We start from the raw sequence: 23,137 nt of genomic DNA on the forward strand, positions 1-23,137 counted from the left end.
ATTTTTCACTACTGATGTTTCTCTGCGATTTATAAGTGAATTGAATCGTCTGTTTCTGGTTTGAATAAAGCTGACTTACTTGTAAAGATATTCGTGTTTACGGAATACTTGAACATTCTTTTCGACATAATGTATTTACACTGTTATTTACTTCAAATATCATTCACCGTGCCTACCCTAATGACAAACAACTCTTATCCCCACCGTCTTAGTACATTGCCAAAGACAATATTTCCTTGGTTTGATTTTATTATGTCTAAACGACGATGCATCGCACCATAAGATGAATGATATTTATTTTTTTTTCAGATGTTCAAATGCCAAACAACTGGTCAAATGGAACGTCGGTTACAGCTTATATATGTCATAAGTGTGACACGGGATACAGAAGGATGTGGGATATGATAAGACACAAGTGTGGACAGATGCCTCGTTACTCGTGTCCTTATTGTCAAAAAAAAGACAACTCGTCGTCTAACGTTTACAGACATGTAAGAAGGTGGCATCCCAACTTGCCCGTGGAAGTCAGAAAATTATTTTAAACAAGTTTTACAGGAGAATTTCAAATGTATTCTAAATGAATCTATGTTATCGTATGACAGGGAATAAAATTGAAATGATCAGCATTTATGCTCTATTATTTTTCGCCGCGAGAATCGATGGAGTCATTTACATCGCCAGGAATCGATGTAACATCACTCGCTATATAATATCACTCAAATCTCACTGATTCTTGTACCACTTTTGTGTTATTTGTATTCAGTATTTCTTGACTACCACACCAACTGTCCTGACGAATTGGAATATCGCATAAGAATTTAGGAATTTGTACATACTAGATTTACCTCGCTTAGTATGCGACTTGAAAATTTCAGGAAGCACTAGGCCATCGCAATATTATGTAAAGTATGTACTTTGTAATTAGGTAAAAATAAAACCGAAACTTTATCTTCAGTCTACCCCGTCGTCATCCGTGAACCAATCCACTGTGTTAACTACCACCCTGTTCCTTTGGGGTATGTGCGAATTATTTATTGCCTCCTTGTAAATTCGAATATACCTAACAACTGGCTCGTTGGTGTAAATTGGCATGTGCAATCGTAAATCAGTACTAAACATTAACTTATTGAGTTGGAAATGTTACTAATATTGTATTGTTTGTGTGCGGAAGCTGGCTGGTAAAGGCGCGCTTGTGAAATTCTTCGTATTCTGTGTTATAACATAAGCACGATTAAATTTTTACTAATTTCAAATTGCACTCTTGATGCTTGCAGGTATGTCGGTAGCTGCTATTTTGTATCCAAGATACGTGCAACGAAAGAACTCCGTGCTCTCATCGCTACAGTTGAAATATGCATGTCCGCACTGTGGATTTCTTAACAAAAGAAAGGACCACATTTACAGACATATCAGAAGCCTGCATCCGAATCAGCCTGTGTGTTACATGGATTTGACAGAGTTAATAGAAAGATTTTTTCTGTTTTTGTAGTCCTCTATAATTGATAGCCGTGATTGAAAAACTACTAACAAAATTAATTTTCGTCTGGTTTCAGGGAACCACGGGTATCTTGATTTCATGAGGCACGTCAAGTATTCTGAAATGGAAAAACATCCTTGTCCAAACTGCAGTCGTTGGTATAAGAGGCGTAGCCACATGTTACGCCACTACAGATACGAGTGCGGCGTACCTCAGAGATTCGAGTGCCCTTATTGCGGTAGCCGATTAAGACAACGGACACAAGTTTGGGCGCACATAAAAAAACTTCACCAAAATTCCACTCTTTATTGTACAGATGTAATGACGAATAATGTTTTAGTACCGCAATCATTGTGTAAACAAGGTGGCATTTCCGGAGTGCAAATTACTGATAATAAAGTAATCTAATAACGCTAATTGAACAGCATAAACATGGGCAGAATACATTTTTATTTTCTTTGTATCACGAATTTCTCCTTACTCCAACGATGTCTGCTACTTTACTTTAGCAAATTCAACAGTAGGTACCTCGTTACGTTAATATCATAAGAATCCTTCATTCTTCTTTCCTGTTTAATTCTCAGTCTAAAGTAGTCGCTCTTCGCTTCTCAACGCATTAGATGCTAACCATATTGTCGTGAAATGACATGGAACGCAACCAATTATTCCGGATAACTAAAACCCTTTTATTTACTTTTAGATGAGGCCAGCATAATCCCAAGAACACCTGATCTAATGTTATTCGAGGACCTCGATGACAAGAGACATAGAGTTTCGACTGCATCTACCAGTGTACTTTGTCCAAAGTGCGGCGCCGGCTACAAATCTGCTCAGTCAATGCGGATGCATGTCAGATACGAATGCGGCTTGGATCCAAGATTTCAATGCCCGCATTGTGGTATAAAATCAAAGCGAAAACAAACCGTTTACAAGCATATCAGAAATAAACACTCCGAGGCGGCAGTTTATTGCATTGACTTGAAAAACGTTTCAGATGGAGGGAACGAGGGAGTCTGAATGTAGCATCATTTCAAATGAATTTCATTATATTATTTTGATAATTTTTATTTTTATTAATCGATTTTGCTAATAGTAAAATATCGAATATAATTCCTACTATTCGCATCATGTACGATCGATTGGGGTGTGAATTTAATAATGATCTATTGTATGTTTGTCTTAATGCGATGTAAAATCTCCCTGGTTAAAGTAAATAAAACACGTTTTATTTCAGACACAGAAGACACTGTACTTCTCTGCTATTGAATTTCTGATCCGACCGTTGCTTTACACTATTTGACTAATAAATTTCTTCCAACTTTGTTTCAGGGCTCCGGACTCGAGACGCAAGTATTAAATTGAAGAAACGATCGCAACACTGTCACACAGTTAAATCAAAGTTAAATCAGACCAATGAAAATATCAGATTCATGTGTCCAAAATGTAAACGCGACTTTTCCTGCAAAGGTAACAGAAACCGACACGTGAACTACGACTGTGGACATCCACCGAGATTTCAATGCCCGTATTGTAAATTACGAAGCAAGCAGACTTCGTACATTTATTGGCATGTGAGAAATAAGCATCCGGGACTAGAAGTCTACACCCTTGATTTGAAACTTTAGCAAAACTTTGGCTTGCAATTAGGTCTTAATCATGTACACACAACATGGGGATAAATAAAATTGATATATGCCATTTTTCGAACACCACTTAGCTCGAAGTGATTCGAGAAAATGTTGCACTATGTTTCGTCAACAATATATGTTATTTTTCTAATTATTAACACGAATTTCACCCCCTTTTTCGTTTTCTTCTTCTTCTTCTTTTGCTTATTCTGTCATTAATTTATAAAAGTGTTTTTCAAACTTACTTCCGGCGCTATTTATAGACAATAAATATCCCGATTGAGTTATTTTTGTTCGCGAAATTCAAAAGGTGAACCTGTTGTACTAGGTGTGAAATATTCTACTTGTCTTATTACTAGACATGTTTTTTTTTTTTTTATCTCCAACTGAAATAAATTTTGGAATAATTATGCAAGAATCAATACTATTGGTGTGTTTGGTTATAGGTCCAAAATTTTATTTCATACAGATTTTATTTTCAATTCAAACAGTTTGCCGTTTATCGTTTCAAAGTCATTTCTTTTTATCCGAACTCAGAAGTGCGATGAAGATATATATTTTTTAAGTTAAAGCATTGAGAATGACAAAATAGAACGTAGGAATGAACAAACAACAAGAGGAAACAAAAACTTATGAATAGTATTAATTAGTTACAATTTTTGTAGAAACAAGTAAATGTACAGCATGCTTTTGCTTATCAATTCGGTCCTAAGGCATAGCCAGTGCTTTCTTTGTGGATATTGAACAATCAATCTAATGAATTCGAATAAATTTCTTTTAGAATTTTCGTAAGTAATCTTGTTACTTGTAAACAGTTCCAAGCCCAGTAAAATCCTAACATCGTTTTCTTGTTTTTCAGAAACGCTAGTCCGTTCGATGTTGCCTAAATCCAGCGGCAGCCACCGGCAGCGTTATCCTATGGTGCCAATGGTCAAAGATCTTGCAACAATGTGGTTAGCCAAGCAGCGCATTGATTTTTCTTATCGATGCGAGGCTTGTGGAAAAGGTTACCAGCATCGAGCGACATTGTTGCGCCATACAAGACACGAATGTGGAAAAGAGCCACGTTTTAAATGCCCATACTGTGTCCACCGTACGAAACAGCGCGGAAACTTGTACCAGCATATTCGTACAAATCATCCTGGAATGAATGTCTTTTCCAGTACTATTTAATATTATTTAGCAGCATATCTCTGATTGTTTCTAATCGTAATGTGAATAATTGTGTTTGTATTTTTGTTTTTTTTTTTTTTGTTTTGATTTTTCATCATTTTTTATCGTCATGTAATTTATCAAATGAATTTTAGCTGTGGTATCGGGCAATTGTAACATGTTTTGAATGGACGATGTTGTTTACAACTTCAAATAAATAATAGTTAAGAACTAATTACTCTGCACAATATTTATTAAGTCAAAATTCCACCTTAGACACACATGTACATAAATCATACCAATTGTTATTTTCATCATCCGAATATACTATAAATGCTGCGTGTCCAAAACGTCATGTAAAAGGGTTTTATTTTGTACATGTCTTGATCAGTTTACCGAACATGTTCTGATAATATTTTCTTCTCTTTATTTTCCAGAGGTAACAACAATGTGGAGTACGCATCATCATTTAAAACATAATAGTTCGCAACAGAATCTGGTGACACGATGGCATACTTCTGTGTCACACTCGAAATCTACCGAAAGGCTTCAGACTTGGTTGGACAGAAGACCAGGAATCTTTGAGTGTCACAAGTGTGGAAAACGGTACAAGTGGTTGAGAAATTTGAAGAACCATTTGAGAATCGAGTGTGGAAAGGATCCGAAAGAATGCTGTCCGTATTGCCCCCATCGTACTAAGTATAAAAGTAGCCTTCACAAGCACATAAGTAGAATTCATTTTACATAATATTATATGTAAGTCATCTCCGTTAGCCGTTAGACAATGGATGCTGTTGACGCAGTTACCACCTGTAAAGAGTTTGGCTTAAAACAAACAATCACTATTACGATGAATAAATTAAATCCCCAAAGTGCTGGAGATGTAGAACTGTTGCTATTCTTGTTGCTGTCGTTATTGTTACTATTATTATCTTGATATTAAATTTTATTATTAGTATAATTTTATTATAATACTATAATTGTATGTGTTCTCTCCCACAGCCATGAGACTTCACATGCGTTGTTAAGAGCACCTTATATTCGTCCTCCATTATACTCATTCTTTACAGCGAATCCGTGTAAACTTGAAACTCGTTGTTCAACAATTTACGCAAGCTGATTAGAACAATAATTTTAAATAAATCATCACATTTACATAAATCAAATAGCATCAGATTATAGTGCTGGTGATGGAAATATTTTTGACCATGTTATGAAATCACCTATTTCACCATTCATAAAAACCCTTTTTTCAGTGAAAAGTAATTTCGTTCCTGACTTAAGTTGAAAAAAAAAAACAGGAATAATTAAAAGAAAAAAGAAAACTAAAACGAAAACCATTGCTTCTTGACTGAAAGTGAACATCGCGTTGCATATAGTAACTACTAATGCTAATTTTTCTTTCAGATGTTAAACACACTTGTGATTTATGCGGCAGAACTTTCGCTTGGTCTTCTAGTCTACGTTTGCATCGAAAAATGGCTTGCGGAAAACCTCCTAATTTTCACTGCACACTCTGTAATTACAAATCATGCTTCAAGGGCAATTTAAAGAGACATCTTAGCTCTCAACATAGAGTAATTCTGAATTGATATTTTTTAATTTGTTTTTATTGTTCAGAATTAACGTCTTTTGAGATAAACTTTGAATGTAATTGGTGAATCTTCACGTATCGTATTTTGATCAGGGATCTACTTTGCAGATTTATTGTATGAAAATGGTGATTTTAATATACTCAATAACTTACAGTAGGCGAGACGTTGGGTTGAATATAAATACCTGAGGCAATGAAAATAGTACGTGACATTGTAAGTGCCGAATAAAAAGAATATTTGGTATTGTTGTTAATAAAAATCTTACCCAAGTGTCAATTATTGCTTCTTACCCCAATAGACACTGATTGCGCACTGAAATACACTCCTTACACAACTCTACATATACATTGTAAACCTTTTTCTCTTAACACTATAATATATCTTGTATGTCAATTATTTAATCTTTTTCATTTTTGTATTTCTTTTTATATTACCAAGTGTAGTAGCTTGTTATGCACTGAGTGTTATATATAATTAGAAACATGTATTCATAAATTTCAAGATTACTGATTATTGTCGAAATTGAAAGGCAAGAAAAAACCCTCGATAAAGAAGTTGCGAGTGCGCTGATTTGATTCTCTATCGAATAAATGATACATTGTGAATTTTTACAGATCCCCTGTTTCCAATAGTGAGACCAAGACTGCATGTTTGCCCACGCTGCGGACAGATGTATTCGTGGGCATCCAACTTGCGAAAGCACCTTAGAATGGGCTGTGGCATGAGCACTTGTGAAACGCACTTTTCATGCCAGTACTGCCCTTACAGATCCAGAATAGAAGCAAGTTTTTTGAAGCATTTATTTTCAGTACATAACATCAAGTAAATATAAGTGAATATATTTTTATGTATCTGATCCATGTAAATTTCTTGAGCGATAGACTTAATAACCCGGATTAACAAACAGTTCACCAATCATTGTGGGAATTTGGTTTTCGGATACCAATTTTTCCGACTATATAGTTTGTAATCGATATGCTTAATGCGTGTCATTGTATAGTTTAATATACGTCGATAATTTCCATTGTTTGACTCATAGATTAAATTATTACTATCGCGCACATACTGGAAAATACGTGTGCTTTTACTGTTTAAGAATATTTAATGTTTCCAACGCCACATAGCGTGGTCGATTTACCTTTGAAACCATCACGTTTTCCCTGAGTCGATGAGATGTTTTCCTGTAGAATCATGTGTAAATTTTCGGCATGTAAATAAAATAATCTTTTTACTCGACTTATCCCTTTATCCAATGAATCGACTAATTATTTTCATGTTCAACAGTTAATATTCCATTTATTTGTACTCTAGAAATGGATACATCTTTATTTTCTACATCAAGTTACTATTCAAAGAATATCATTGTGTAATTTAATGTACTAGATAATTATGCTATCAACAATCATCGGTCAATATAACTGATTATTGACAAGAAACTAGCACTTTATTGTAATGTACCTGTGAACTATGTTTTCTTCTACGGTAGTTCGCATGTTGAATGTCTGGTATAGTCTACACTGGATTTCGATTATTATTCATTTTCTCAGCGTGCAATTATGGCTGTACTTACGTCATGGTAATTTGAAATAATGTTTGCAATATAATGTCATCTATAGCTTATAAATTGGCTGACCTTTATTTGTGTTTCAGAACTGCGTCAGAAGTGGAAAAACATTGGAAAAGAGAGCGTGGTGCTCAAATCGCAGTATGTAGCTGAAACTGATTACACAGCTGTTTACCTTCCGGATGAATCATTTTTTGAAAATCAACAATCATCAGTGCCATTTTACAATGTAGCGTACAAGAATCAGTCACACTTAAAGAAAAAAGCCACTCATTGTAAAAACGGAAATCGTAGAACCCCCGGCAACTATTCGTGCCAACGTTGTGGCAAATCTTACAAATGGAAGAATAATTTAGTAGATCATATGAGATTGGATTGTGGAAAAGAAGCGAATATTAAATGCGAGTTTTGTAATTATCGTACAAAGTGGAGTTGGAATCTTAAGGCTCACAAAAACCGAGTTCACTTTAACAGTTCTAAGAATAAATAAAACTGTTGTACATGATGAATATATTAAGATACTTGTATGCATAAAGCAATTTGACGAAACACTCTTTATTAGAGTGTTTTAAAAAAGCCGACTATTTTTTTTTTTACGAAGAACATTGAAAAATCTTCCGAGTGTCCCTCAAAAATGACCTCGGTCAAATATGAGCTCTTAATATTCTCATATTTTACCGAGGTCATTTTTGAGGGACACTCGGAAGATTTTTCAATGTTCTTCGAAAAAAAAAAATTAGTAGGTTTTTTTGAAACACTCTACTCTTTATATTCCGATACTTATTTATCGTCAACATAGAGTATACATCCAACAGTATCATATGCGAAGATACTATTGGAATAAATTCATCAGTGTTCATAAAGTTAATCAGCTAACAGCGGTGAAACGAATATAAGAACAAACACTGTTTCCATCCATTTTATCAAATGTTGGAAAGTGTGAAAAAAAAAAAAAAAAACAAATTACGTGTATATGTGCATGTTATCAATATCTGATGGATATTTTCTCAAATTCATATAAAACGAATAACGAAATTCATCCAAACATCTTGGCTTACTTTACGTTATAATATTGTTCGTGCTTTTTTTTCTCTTTTTAAAATGGAATAATAACGATTGTGTTTTGTGTGATACAACAGCGCTTGTAGCAAATTTTCAAAATGTAGGAGCACGAGTATTTTCATTTCTTTATGCTAATTGTTTGATTTTTTTTTTAATTTCAGATTCAAAGATGTTTGAATTTCTAAACTGTCACCGGATAACGTACCCCTGTAAAAACTGTGGCAAGGTGTACAACTATCACTCCAGTCTTGCAAGACATCTGAAGCATGAATGCGGCGTTGAACCCAAGTTTCAATGTCCTTTGTGCCCTTATAGAACAAAACACAAGTCTAGCTTAAACACTCATTTGAATGGGCGTCATTCGAAGACGATTAGTGATTATTATATGCCGGCAATGGGATTGTTCACGTTAGATAAAAGCGAGATGCGGTTCAAGTGAGGTGATTCAGAATCTTTTATTTGATGTACAGAACATAGAAAACAGATAATCGCTACCGATTAAATAAAGATTGTCGTATTATAAAAGTCGTCGGTTATCGACATCATTATTATTGTTGTTGCTGTTGTTCTTGTTGTTGTTATTAATATTATTATTATTATTATCATTATTATTACCAATATTACTATTATTATTGTACGACATTATATACAATCGAAGATAATGCCTAATATATATGTCTAAATATGTGTATGTAAGAGACAAAAGCGACATACGGTCCTTGTCTTGTAAAGTGCCGATGGTACATTACCAGTTATAAAGTGCAACGAGTTATTCACTTCTAAGCACGATCGCCAGTAAACCCGTATAGTAATATATATATATATATATTATATATATAACATATATATATATATAAATATATATATATATATTTTCCAATTAATATTCACGTGCAATACATAGCTGGTAGCCTCGTTTGATTATCACGTAAAACAATATGTCACTTGTAATATCAAATCCAAATTTTGGGATGATAAAAAAGAGATCTATTAACTTGCCCGATTAATTAAATACAATTAAACTTGAGTTTCAAGGCTTATCCCAATTATTTCAGCTAATGAAAGTTAAACTGTGAAGCCGTCTTCAGATCTGAGTGGCTTGTTTCTACATTTTATAGGACAGCATATATTTTTATACAGAGACTTCTGAAAAATGGAAGTAACAACTGATGCTACTACATTTGTGTTACTCTACACATAAGATTGTTTAACATAAGCAATTATTTTGACCAGCAAAGATGTGAAATCCTTTTATTTCATCTAACATTGAATTTCTTCGATAATTCTGATAACATTTTTATGACGAAGTCGAATGCGTTTGTCATGCATTACAACACCACACGACGAAATTTATTTCTAATCACGATGCAACAATTTTCAGATTGGAGAGTCAAATATCCACCAACGATCGGGCTCTTTAGGTGCCCAAGGTGCGATCGGACCTACAAAATCAAGAGATCTCTCCGCCGGCATATGGATGTCGAATGCGGACAGGCTCCCAAGCACAAGTGCCCCTATTGTCCTCATATCAGCAAATACAAATCGAGTATAGCGAAGCACGTTTTACACATACACCCTAATTTACCTCGTCTGTAGATAAAGTCTTGGTAATACTCGGGAAAAAAAATCCATGTCTGACCATATATACTTAGATTTGAGTATATATGAAGAAGAATGAAATTTTTTTTACCGATGTATAATTAATGTAAGATCATAGGTATATGGTTATACATATACATTCAGAATAGATGAAAAAAAATCAAAAAAAAAAATTTGTCCATGTACAATTCATAAAAGGTCATATATGAAGAAGAATTGAGATTTTTATCGATGTACAATTAATATAAGATTGAATATAGTCGTATATGTTCAGACATGAACTTTTATGATTATATTTAAGTACACATAGACTAAAGTGTAAACTGCTGTCACCAATTTACTTATATCAAGTATAGGATATTATATAAAGCTGAATGAAATTAAAAAAAAAACAAACCAGATATCTGGTTATACAATATTAAGTTTTAAATTGTTTTTTATAATCATATATTTTATTTTGTTACAGCAAATATTTTATTTCTTATTTTCTTTATTCATACCTGGATGACAGAAATTTTGTAATTAAGTATAATTGATAATGCATCAGTTTTTTTAATTGATTTCTTAACACTTGTGCGATTTAAAATAATATATCCGTATAGATATATCTCAGCCGGAGAAGAATTTGAGAATATCGCTGATCGCAAAAGTTAAGTACCAGTGAGCAAGGATAAAATCTTAATATTGGTATATTGATGAAACTCTGTGGCAGCACTGTGTATTAGTGAATGATGTGGAAATTATTGCAAAGAAATTAATTATAAGATTCAATTTTTATATTTATTACGCGCTGAAACAAAGAATGTATATTCTTTGACTATTAAACGTTTTGTGTAGTCGTTGAATGTTTACATAGAAAAAACTCAAACGCCAATGAAATCAAAAATAACAATATTATTTTGGTTTCAGAATTTGGCTATGATCGAATATTCATCCCTGGAAGTATACAAGACTCCAGAAAGACACATGAACAGAAAGAACAATTCACTTGCAACGGTTGCGGTAGACTTTATCTACGACGCAATTCACTGACAAGGCATTTGCGCAACGAATGTGGAAAACAGCCGACTTTACAATGTGCATATTGCCCGTACCGTTCCTTTTATAGGTCTTATTTGAAAATTCATACCAAGAAACACATTCTTCGTAGTTACATACCTGGAATAACGGGTCGGAAATCTCGAAAAAATTATTGATTCTATGTAAAAACAGGTTTTCTTTCCATATTATGGTAATTATAATCGCAAAGTGACGATGTCTGAATACTCAATAAATTTCCTGACTATTAAAGTGATTTATCGTAGCCTAATAAAAATTTGTTCAGAAGACTAAACATTATTACAATTATTCCCAGACACAAGTTTGACAAGTCAAGACAGTTAGGATAACTCACGGTGCGATCCCTCAATTAAATTTGGGGCACCATGGAGTCGAGCTTTTTAGTATATCGGAACGTGTTTGAGACATGGATGTTTCTGTGTAAGCAGGAGAATTTATTCGACTAAATTTCTACCGCAAGTTTCATCAAAACCTTTTTGTTTTTACTAACAAACCCTAATTTCTTTTTGTTGCAGTAGACATGCAGTACGGATATTTTACCGCTCCGAGACTAGTGAATGCGATGGTAACTGACCTTGAAGCTAAACACACGTGTGTTACGTGTGGAAAGACTTATAAACACAAACACCACTTGAAGAGGCACCATGATTTTGAATGTGGAATAGATCCAAAATTCAAATGCTCATTCTGTCCGCATAAAACAAGATACAAGGACAGTTTGATGAAGCACATTCTTGCCAGGCATCAAAAGCTGTGGAAACAGTCTATAGATACCGCGGATGGCCCAACATCGACATTGGATGTACTGACTGAAATCGACGTCTCATTCCATTCTGCTCCCATGTTTCCCGCATACACAGATTTTACACCAAATTTATAAAAAAAATAGCATATTGTTCAACAAGGAAGCAAACTCGGTCTTTTCGGGCTGATCGTAAGTTTGCAATACGTATCAAAGGCGATTATGCTTGTCTGAGCCGAAGACAAATTTTGCAAATGCGCAAGGTGAAAAGACCGTTGCCTCCTTATTGTATACAATTCTTTATATAAGAAGAGTATGTTACGGTTATTTCACGAACTACGAAATTGAGATTAGGGTCGTGTAATGTTAGATTTGTTTACGACACTAAATGTGCGGAGTGCAGAAAATACCTCTTTCAACTCCGAGGATTAGGATTCACCGACTCACTCTGTCGTCATAGAAACGAGTACATTATTTACGTCAATCACTACTAATGTTTTTGTTCATTTTAAGTCGGTGAATTCTCGAGTCAACTTTCTCAACTAGCATTGTAGAAAAAAAAAAGTAATCAGCGATCACCTAATTGTAACAACTAGTAAGTAATATATTTTGTTTACAAAATTGACCATTACATTATTCAGATATATATATATACGTGTATGTATGTATGTAGGTATATATGTATATGTATATATATATACATATATATAAGTGTATTCATGTGATTCAATCGGTATAAATTGTACTTTGAATTACATGAAATTAGTATAATGCCGTCGAATTTCAAGAGCTGAACCAAATTTCGAAATAATGATTTCTTTTAAATCTAAGAAACTCTTTTATCATTTGGATGTAAAATATAAAAAATATTTATAACTGTGAACTGGCTTGGTAAATTTGCAGTGTCCCTTTTATCTTATCTCTGTCTTTCTTTCTCTTTCCTATTTTCTGTCGAATAATCATTAAATGTGTCTACATAATTTCTTCTGTTTTTAATAATTAGGTCTCCTGGAAGGACGCTTTTCTTGCCGAGATTGCGGACGAAATTACACGAAGCTGTGCAACCTACGCAGGCACATGAAGTGGGAATGCGGTGGACGAAAACTGTTCACGTGTGACTATTGTAGCTCTAGTTTTACACAAAAGACGAGCCTACAGCGACATTTAATATCTAAACATGGAATGGATGACAAAAATATATTTAAGATGCATCTGTTATAATTTACTAACGATAGTTCAATACAACGCAATCGTAAAATTGGTAAAACGTTCCTTGTTCCCTTTTCTTACAGTTCCTTTCCATCTACAACACATGATGGATGAAAACTTGAGCCTTTCTGTCTACTACAGCACTATTTCAAGTACAACTAGAATGCTTTACTGACTAATCAAATGTTATTATCATTTCAGATGAATCGAGGTTCAGTTACCGAAGCTTCGTTGGTCACCGGAGATCAAGACACGCAAACCATTTGACTGATGACGATTTGCCACTTAAGTGTTCGCAGTGTGATAAACGTTATAAAATAAAATACAGTCTGATTAAACACATGAAGTTTGAGTGCGGTGGACAGCGAAAATTTAGTTGCCATATATGCGAGCATACTTTTACGCAAAATGTGAGCCTGCGTCGACACTTAAAGCGAATCCACAATACATATTTACCGCCTCAAAAACCCTTTTCAAAGCGTAGTTTCGACTAGCTTACGCACGCGTCGTATTCCCTATTATTTAGAAACATACGACATTAAGAAATACAATTTTCATGTATGAAATTTTTTTTTTACATCAGAATAAACATTCAACTAATATATTTTGTATAAAGTTAAAGAATTGTATATACAAATTGGTAATTTTGTCTCATTCACCTGAGATGAACCTCAGTTTCTCAAACATATATGTATATATATACACGTATGTAAATATTGCCAAGATGTTTTCGCACTATATTTATATCAACTTATATCTCCAATATATTTCATCGTTAATTTTAATCTGTATGCATTTTTACAGGTACAGATGAAGCGTCGTTTCAATACAATACACAGACGTGTGCTGCTGTGTATGCCAATTCTTCGCAAAACGTAGCTAATTTTCCTCCCGCCTATGCGGATAATTCAAATGTGTCAGAATATTGTACACAAAATGTGAACATGCAGGAAGATATCAATGATAAACCATTCACATGTCCACGATGTGGAAAGGGATACAGCCAAATATTCACACTCCGCCGTCACCAAAGAACAACTTGTGGGAAAATGCAACTTGGCACTGGGAATTGGAAGTGTCTTCGCTGTGGGAGATCCTACGTTACACGAGGGAACCTTTCCAGGCATAAGAAGTTCGAATGTGGAGTAAATCGAAAGTTTTATTGTATATTTTGCGGTCACAAATTCTCACAGCATTGCAGTTTGTTACGGCATTTAAGAACAATCCACAACGAAAGTACTGCTGACGATAAAAAATTGGGATACCAATCATGAATGATCACAAATTTCCTCTTACCTAAGATAATTATATTTGTTTACGTACGGATTTAACTTAGTGCCAATTCCATACTCGACAATGATTTTATAGTTTATATAAGAATAAATAAACCAATCAATAACGTAGCGCATTGGTATAGACAATAAATTAAAGTAGACGATAAGTTATGGTAATTTTCAGAGCATTTCTTACCTCATAATGTATTTCGTTACGTCGAGTAATTGTTGAATGGGAGTAATAAAACTATTTTCACGACTTGTATTTGTAATTACAGGAAATTTAGCGACATTAACTACCTAAATCATCCTGGTGTTATTATTTATACATCACTGACACCTGCTCATTATTCCAAGATGTTAATTTCATTTCTTTACTTGTTTCAGTAATCGTAGAAATACCGACGCTGTTTTGTTCATTATTGGACCGTGCGACATGGAAGCAATGCCAAGAATCATTAACTTGTCTAAAATGTGGGAAACGCTACAGCGATGAAAGAAATCTACAAAAACACATGAACTATTTTTGTGGCGTAGAGCCTATGTTTCCGTGCCTTTACTGCACGCATCGTTCACGATTACGTTGCCTCTTACAGAGACATATTTTAAGCAAGCATCAGAATGTCTTAGAAGAAGTATAAACTTTCATTATCACCAGTTGAATACTTTTAATGTTACAATATTCACCGCTGATTATCCAAGGTGAAACGATCATTTGAATGTGTACTTGTCTTCATACACACCTTTGTTAATAAATTATTTTTTGTAAGCAGTTCGGAAACTAGTTATTTTTATAAATTCAAAAACATTTGTTTCTAATATATTTATATTATAAACTGCATTGGATTCTCGTTTTTACTTGAAACTGTTTATTTTTTTTATTTTTCTTTTTGTTTAATCATTCGAGAATTGAAATTTGACAAGATTATTTAAATGTTTCAGTGTCGAAACAACTGTATTGCAACACCCTGGACCCTGAATTATGGAGACGATGCAAGCAATATCTTCAGTGTCTCAAGTGTCTGAAACATTACAGTGATTGGCGCAGTCTGCGTAAACACATGAACTTCTTCTGCCAAATAGAGCCACTATATCCTTGCCCTTTTTGTAACCACAAGGCGCGATTATCGACACTTTTGAAATATCACATACAAAAAGAACATTCTAATTGCATCGGAGTAGTTTAAATGTCAAATAAAATGGAGGCATCTATTTGAATTACATATACACCTCCATAGATGTTTTAATTATTCTTATTCTGGCTCTGTTACAGTGCCTAAGAAATACTGTACCTATGTAATTTTATTTAGTATAAGCAGTTGAGCTAGGTAGGCTTTATTAGATGTGTATATCTACGCTACCTGCAGAATAGTTATAAATATTGGTGTGCGTTTAAAGTTTATCGTCGTGTTTATTAATTTTGAAATAATTAGAGCATTTCGTTTGATTAGCCGAGTTTATGTAAAGTTTGATCGATCAATTTACCAGTGTGGCAAACAATCAGCGAAATACAAAAGTACACGAATAAGTAAATAAATAAACAGTTTGTAAAATGTTTCATTTGTCTCTTACGTATATACGTCAATGATGACTTTTATGTTCAACTAGGCGCATATCATATTGTTCATACTCTATATTTACTCGATGTACTTGTGTGCTAATATATTTTATCCCGTTTCAGGCATCAATTATCGTCCCAACATGCTGCAAGAAGTTTGTAACGGTGACGTGGACAGACGGCTGTTCACGTGCTTGCAGTGTGGAAAGGGATATAATTGGAAGAGAAATCTGCATCGACACATGAAGAAAGAGTGCGGTGTGCCGCCGATAAATCACTGCAATTTATGCGGTTATAAAACAAATAGGAAAGATGTACTGCGGAGGCATATGAAAACGCATTTGAAATTAAAAACCCTTTAATTATCATACAGTAGGTCTACTCTTATCCTCCTCCGTTACTAAACAAACTAATTCTGCGTACCTACAATCAAATGTTGCTTATGCGTGCCGGCGTTTTGATGTGTTAATAATTTTTTTGGCCTTCTACCTTGAGGAAATATCCTCAATAATTTCGTACCAACTAATTGAAAACATTTTAGAACATAACTCTAATCGATTACCAATACATTTCTGTTCCAGGTCTGCCTGGTGAATTGTGGGACGTGAGGAAGTATGCGAACACCTACCAATCGTCTCAAGTTGAAATATCGACCAGTGTAGCGTCTGACAAAATGAGGTCAAAACTGATGGGGTATAGTCATAAGTATAATCAACTCTCGACAAGCAAGCGTGTGATGAATCCTAAAATTTTACTGTTCACGTGCACCTTTTGTCCATACAATAGTACGTACAAAGCCAATATGGCACGACATATCAGAAACGTTCACAATTCTGGTACAACGAAGCTCAGATGCAATCTTTGCAATTTCCATAGCAATTATAAATATTGCATACGCAGACACATGCAGACTTTTCATAAATTGTAATAACACGTTCGGTATCGTATGCGTTTCGTCATTATCACTGTCAATTAATTTTTCTTTACTATCAAGTAGTTGTTACATAGTCTTGTGCAGCTCGATTGTTTGTAATAATTAAGTCATTTTCATTAAACAATTACTGCTATCTATAATTATATTTTAGAAATCTACACAACGCAAATGTGGAATTTAATTTACTTTTTATTTAACGCCTAATGAATTCTGCTATTTTTATGTCAAATAAATTATAGAGATTTATTATATCGATGAATATTATGTAGTGAATTCACATGCCGTTTTTAAAAGTGGATAATGCTGTTTCATGAATTATTTAATAAAACTTTGATCCTAAGGAAATGTGACGTTAACAGTTTTACCTGGCGGGTAGAATCCAATGATCAGTGTCCGAACATTAGTTTTTTTTAATCTTTTCATGTGTTGTTGTTCCAGCTTTTCTACGGGAGTATAACTCAAAAGACGGAGGGGCTTATCTGACAGCCGGCACATCACAGAATTTCGGTGTATATTCCGACCGACCTGCTGGATTCTATGGAAGATCGTTCACTTGCATCAACTGTGGAAAGGCATATGCCGTTCATAGGTCTCTATGGAGGCATAGGAAATACGAATGTATCGACTCTCAGCCTAAGCATACGTGCAATTTGTGTACTTACAAAAGTCCATATCAGTGGTGCATGGACAGGCACAGAAAGAAGCATCACTCGAATTAACCCTTTCACTAAGAAATGATTAATTTCTTTCTGTAGAATTATCTATTCGTCGTATGATGATAATGGGATATTCATTAGAATAATCGTATGTTGAGAAACATTTATAGTGTATAGTACATAATACAATTTTATCTTGTAACCGAATTTAAATGACTGTAAAGCAAATTGAGTTGTGTTGAAATAATTCTAATAACTACAGTCATGTGCGTTTTTAATCTGACGGAACCTTTGTCAGTTCTCCTCATTTATCATCACTGCACTGTCATACATTTGTATAATTCACTACCCGTACTCTTGTCAAATATTCATGCAACGCAATAACTGTTGTTCAACTTTAAACTTGTTTGTTTCAGAATGCTACATGACCTATCACGAACTGGCCGAAGACTATTCGAACGGGAAACAAAGTCCAGAGCAAAACTTCGTCAAAGCGATGGAATCCACGCTTTTGAAAACTAACACCTTGAACGTGATGTCCGATGCTCCAAGAGGAGACGGAGTAATAGTCGATAAAAATCTTTTGGGAAATAAAAAACCTGCTTACCGGTGCAGCGACTGTGGAAAAACTTATTCCTGGTCGACTTCATTGAGTCGACATCGTCGAGAATGTCCGGGTCGTCTGACAACTAGTGTTCAAAATAACATTACAGAAACTTTTGAGACTAGTGTCGGAAACAGTCCAAGCTACAACACGCTTACTTCGACATCACAGCAAGATTTGGCTTATGGGAAAACTGTAGCTAAATATAAGCCACGCTATAAAGAACTGCAAAAATATGTTGCAAAGGACGGTGTTTACACGTGCTGGGATTGTGGGAAAGCTTACTTGTGGGCATCCTCGTTATCCCGTCATCGAACCATAGAATGTGGACCAAGAGATAAACAACGATACGTTTGCAGCCTCTGCAATTATCGAACGGGCTACAAGGGAAATTTTGTCAGACATTTGACAGGTCCTAGACACATTGCGAACAATGGAATGGAGAAGAAACGTTCTACGAATAAAAACTGAGATACAAAAATACGTGGTGCGCGGAAATATTGAATTTCAATTCGCTCCAAGTTCTTTTCAACGAACAATTCTTGAAAGGATTCATTATTTATGTTCTTTAAGGCGAACGAAATGAACATTGCGTCACATTTTTATATTATTTGGCAGCACAATCTGTCCAAAAGATAAAACACCAGTGATCCCATTGATTGAAGAATTTTTTCCACTAAATGCTGCTCGATTACTTTTGGTTATCTCAGGTATAGAAATCACTGCTTTAGATACTAGACGATTAACAATGTACCGTGATATACCTCAGTGTATTCGTCATGAGGTAATGCTAATAGTATAACATTGGTAATAAACTCTTAATTAAAGAAAGAAAAATTTGCTTTCAAAGGATAGCTGAAGAAATTGCACGTGTATTGCCAATCTCATCACCAGTGTGTTATTGGTCCCAATCGTTAGTGGGAAACGAATTATCGCGTTCTACCTTGTCGTTTTCCTATAGGTAGAAGACACGTGCATGTTTAAGAGTAAAATTATATCTAGGCTCAATTATTCTGCTGATTTGTACTCAACATCGAGATACTTCCGATAGCTTGGTATTACTTCCAACGACAACGACCTGACGTATTTTTAAATATCGACAATCTTATAATTTTAATTTACCTGAATACAAAATTTATTGCATTATGATAGCAAGAGATGCATATTATATTAAAATGAGTACAACACATATCATCGAATGAATAAAAACAGTCGTCGATATGTGTAGCTTTACTTAAACACTTGGAAAAATGAAAAGAGAATCGTATAATGTCTGTGTTGATCTTCTTTTCCTGACTTGAATTTTGAATTGTATTAACCTTGGCTGTGGCCAAAATCATTGTTAATTCACAAGAATATCCTTACTCACAACTAATGATTTTATTCTGTTTCAGCTTACCGTAAGATGTATATGGGTGATCAGCTTCTTGGCTACACATGCACCAAGTGCAGTAAATTTTACAAGATGTGGAGCAACTACCTGAAGCACAAGTGCGAACCTCCGCAATACAAATGTTCGCTATGCCCGTTTGCTGCGTTTAAGGCATTTATATTGCACGCGCATCAGGCAGAACAGCATCAATTTAAAATGCCATCATCAAATTCATGAGTGGTTTGGTCACACGGTCATGTAATATGGCACTGGAAGTGAGCGTCATATCGTAAATATCCAGCTTCCTCCATATTATTTAAACATTACACATTTATAACATCTATTGTCGCTTACTCTACATAGCAACTGCTGAGATTATCTACGCTATCTTTAATCCAGTCTCTACCCAATCATCGATAAAATCAACCCTCAATAATTATTTTGCTAAATGTTTTACTCCGGTGTACTTCACATATATATATAATTATATTAACGCCAATTTGCGTTAAACGTTATCATTATGCGAAACTGTAATATCATACTTCGTTGAATTAATATTACCTCTATAATTTGTGCAGAGTGTACCAGAATTCGAATATGTATTCGCGTAGAGTGAATAAAGCTTTGTACTTATATTGCCTTAAAAGTAATTACATTTTTCAGGGTGAAACTTCGATATTTGAATAAAAAGAAGGCGATAGCGATGGTAATAAAAAAACAATAAACGAGCATCTTAGTAGTATTATGCTTTTCCAAGAATGTTCAACATGAATTGGTAAAAAATATTGAATACTGTAAAGCCAGGATTCGTTCGATGCTCCGTTCGTATTACTAAGGCATGCTTCATACCACAACGAATGCATTATCGATAGATCAGTAGCGCTTATCGAGCTAACAATCTAAACTGTTGACTAATACGCTAACTTTGCAAATTATTTCCGTTCGAGAACTCCACGTAACGATTCCTACTAGTTGATAAGCCGCCGGATCAACTGACAAATGTATGACTTTGTAGGATCAAAGTTTTCATTATATATGATTTTTGGCGCGTCTGAGAATTGGCGAAAATGATGCTGTGTGTAAACTTAGGACAGGCGTGATTATAATATTGTGTATGCAAACGAACGATATTCGTCATTGCTATATATGAGTGATGTGGTACATTTTTTTCAGGCGTCGCTACGGCAGGCAATCATGTGTGCAAAGGGTGTGGAAATTCATACAAGTATAGACGGTCCCTGCGCAGGCACGTCAGAGAAGAATGCGGGCAACTTCCAAAGTATCAATGCCCAAATTGCCCACAGAAATCCAAACTGTACTGTAATTTGTTAAAACATATACGAGCGAAGCACCGTCTTTGAGGAAATCGGGAGGCAATTTTGAAGATTTGATTGTTGCAATTTTATATTTGATTACCAGATTCCTACTGCAAAATAAATGTTTCCTACAAAACTTTGACGTATAGTTATGAAATACGCTTAAACCATGTCCATATACATTAGCGGTTGTACCTTTGCCAATTTGTTATGCTCTTATTACACAGTTATTAATTTACTTTTATCCAGTTCATCGTTGGAGGAAAAATACTTTGCTGAACTAACATTGGCAAACATATTTTCGCGGTATCACTTTGCCGCAGTGAATATGCGATGACAATGATAATGACATGTAATTTTCCTAAAACAGTATTTTCATTATTGACATTTAATTATTAACCTATATTTGTATAGTGATTTATTGTACATTTGTCAACTCCTTAATTGCATATAAAGCCACAATTTCTTATCGTACTTATTTTTTATTACAGGTTTTATAGCGTCGAGTCAAAACCATCTGTGCAAAATGTGTGGAAATGTATATATGTACCAGAGTTCTTTATCCAGACACATAAGAGAAGAGTGTGGACAGGCCCCGAAGTATCAATGTCCATATTGTCCCAAGAAATCGAAATTAAATTGTAATTTGCTGAAGCACATACGAAAAAAACACCTCCCATAGATATGCCAAATAAATTGATCGGCACGAAATTTACTCAGCAACAAATATTAGCCTGATATTTTTTAACGTAATATAAGTATGATCTGTTTCACTCCGACAAAGCGGATATTATTCAGTATTGTAATAAAAACACAATGATACATTTCCTTCGTGTACTAGTTAGACAAACGAAAAAGTTTACACTGAGTTAGGACTTGCCATTTACAACGTTAACGGTAAGACTGAGCTACAATATAATTTAAACGATTTTCTCAATTAGAAGAAGATCTACTACCTCGATCACTGATGTATCAAGGTCTGGCTGTTCTTTTGAAACGGTATAATTGTACCTGTTATTTAATCAAATATGGTGAATAAATTTTGGACTCTATTAAACATGTATCGACGTTTGCTTTATGAATGTCCACGTCCACGTAAAGTTATAATAAGCCTGCACATTAAAATGTAATAAACTTAAATTGTGACGGTTACCGTATTTATTGATTATAACTTATTTTTCAGGATACAACACCTGCTTTGCTTGCGCTAAATCGTACAAATGGAAAAAATCGCTACACCGTCATGTGAGGGAAAGTCCGGAATGTTGGCCAGTTTTACTAACGTCTGGCAACGAAGAATTCATCAAACAAATCCATTATAAAATGTTATACAACGTCAACAATTAATAATCTTGATTTGAACAAACGAGTCTTATTGTAAAATAAAATAATTTTGCTTTCGCTTAATCATATCTGCAGCTGTATTGTGTGGTGATATATTTTTGTAAAATAAATTGTTACATTATAACATTGTTGCGTCAAGCGTGAGTTCAGTGAGATCTGACAGGTATAACTCTCAAAAATTGTATTTCGGCAAACTAACATACATTGTCTACACGAACAACCATTTTTATTACCATTGAACCGGAAAAGATTCCACACAATTTCGTCCTGTTTATCAATCACGCAATAATTCTAAACTGAATATATAATCTTATCATTGTAAAATTTTCAACTGTATCTATTTCGTACCAAACGCTTACATCGCTGGAAATTGAACTTTATTTAACAGTTGATATATGTTTCAGGTGAAATACGTAGACGGAGATCAAACGTGTTGAAGTTATACCAATGCGACAAGTGCTCAAGACAATATAGTCATTATTCGTCACTGCATCGCCACGTACACAAGGAGTGTGGGAAGGCGGCAGTATACTTCTGTCAATTCTGTGACTTCAAGACTAAGCGCAAAGAAAATATCAGAAACCACTTGTTCAGATTGCATAGTTTGCCCAGTTATGTGACGAAAGGATTTGCAGACAAATAGTCATTCGAAATAATATATTTTCATTATCACAGCAAAACGGTTTCAAAGCCATCCTTTTCAAATACATTTTTTATCAAATATTGTTAAAGCGATTATTTCAATTTATTCATTTAATTTTTTATTATCATCTCATGAATGGTGTTAAAAATTTCCTTATAACTTTCGAGAATATTCAGCGCTTTTATTTATAATCGTTGTACCGAAATTCACACCACGAAGTGAATACCAAATCATTACGATACGGTGTAGAGATTAAGAGGCTTGTCAGTCACTTGGGTATTCGACACGACACCTTGAAGAGAAACTAAAAAATATTCTGTTGTGATTCACGTTTTAAACTGCGTGGAGA

General features: G+C 34.4%; 1 protein-coding gene and 2 long non-coding RNA genes across 17 annotated transcripts in view; all 3 read left to right on the plus strand.

Moving 5' to 3' along the window:
- Positions 1–9,615, plus strand: part of LOC124214177 (longitudinals lacking protein) — a 53,972-nt gene extending 44,357 nt beyond the window's left edge. The window contains exons 7-8 of one of the 14 annotated variants that reach the window (XM_069134431.1): positions 2,178–2,375; positions 2,807–3,152. In XM_069134431.1, coding sequence (XP_068990532.1) covers positions 2,178–2,375; positions 2,807–3,102 — 494 coding nt within the window. In that variant the 3' untranslated portion in view covers positions 3,103–3,152. Of the gene's footprint in view, positions 1–309; positions 894–1,274; positions 1,459–1,553; positions 1,909–2,177; positions 2,376–2,806; positions 3,153–3,964; positions 4,319–4,694; positions 4,965–5,664; positions 6,061–6,466; positions 7,089–7,502; positions 7,646–8,639 lie in introns of those variants that run through there. The other 13 variants (XM_046616309.2, XM_069134434.1, XM_046616344.2 and 10 more) reach the window with 13 other exon arrangements.
- Positions 9,616–9,859: 244 nt separating this feature from the next.
- Positions 9,860–13,280, plus strand: LOC138190643 (uncharacterized). Of its 2 annotated transcripts, XR_011176644.1 has the most exons (4): positions 9,860–10,024; positions 10,987–11,556; positions 11,652–12,473; positions 12,882–13,280. It is a non-coding gene; the product is annotated as an uncharacterized lncRNA (long non-coding RNA). The 2 variants fall into 2 exon arrangements; XR_011176643.1 differs by lacking the exon at positions 12,882–13,280 and having other exon boundaries at positions 11,652–12,871.
- An 11-nt stretch (positions 13,281–13,291) lies between these two features.
- On the plus strand, positions 13,292–20,118 carry LOC138190642 (uncharacterized). Its single transcript, XR_011176641.1, has 5 exons — positions 13,292–13,497; positions 13,892–16,291; positions 16,501–16,704; positions 17,292–18,823; positions 19,508–20,118. It is a non-coding gene; the product is annotated as an uncharacterized lncRNA (long non-coding RNA).
- The last annotated feature ends 3,019 nt before the right edge of the window (positions 20,119–23,137 follow it).

This window comes from Neodiprion pinetum, chromosome 3 (genome assembly GCF_021155775.2).
Source record: "Neodiprion pinetum isolate iyNeoPine1 chromosome 3, iyNeoPine1.2, whole genome shotgun sequence".
NCBI lineage: Eukaryota > Metazoa > Arthropoda > Insecta > Hymenoptera > Diprionidae > Neodiprion > Neodiprion pinetum.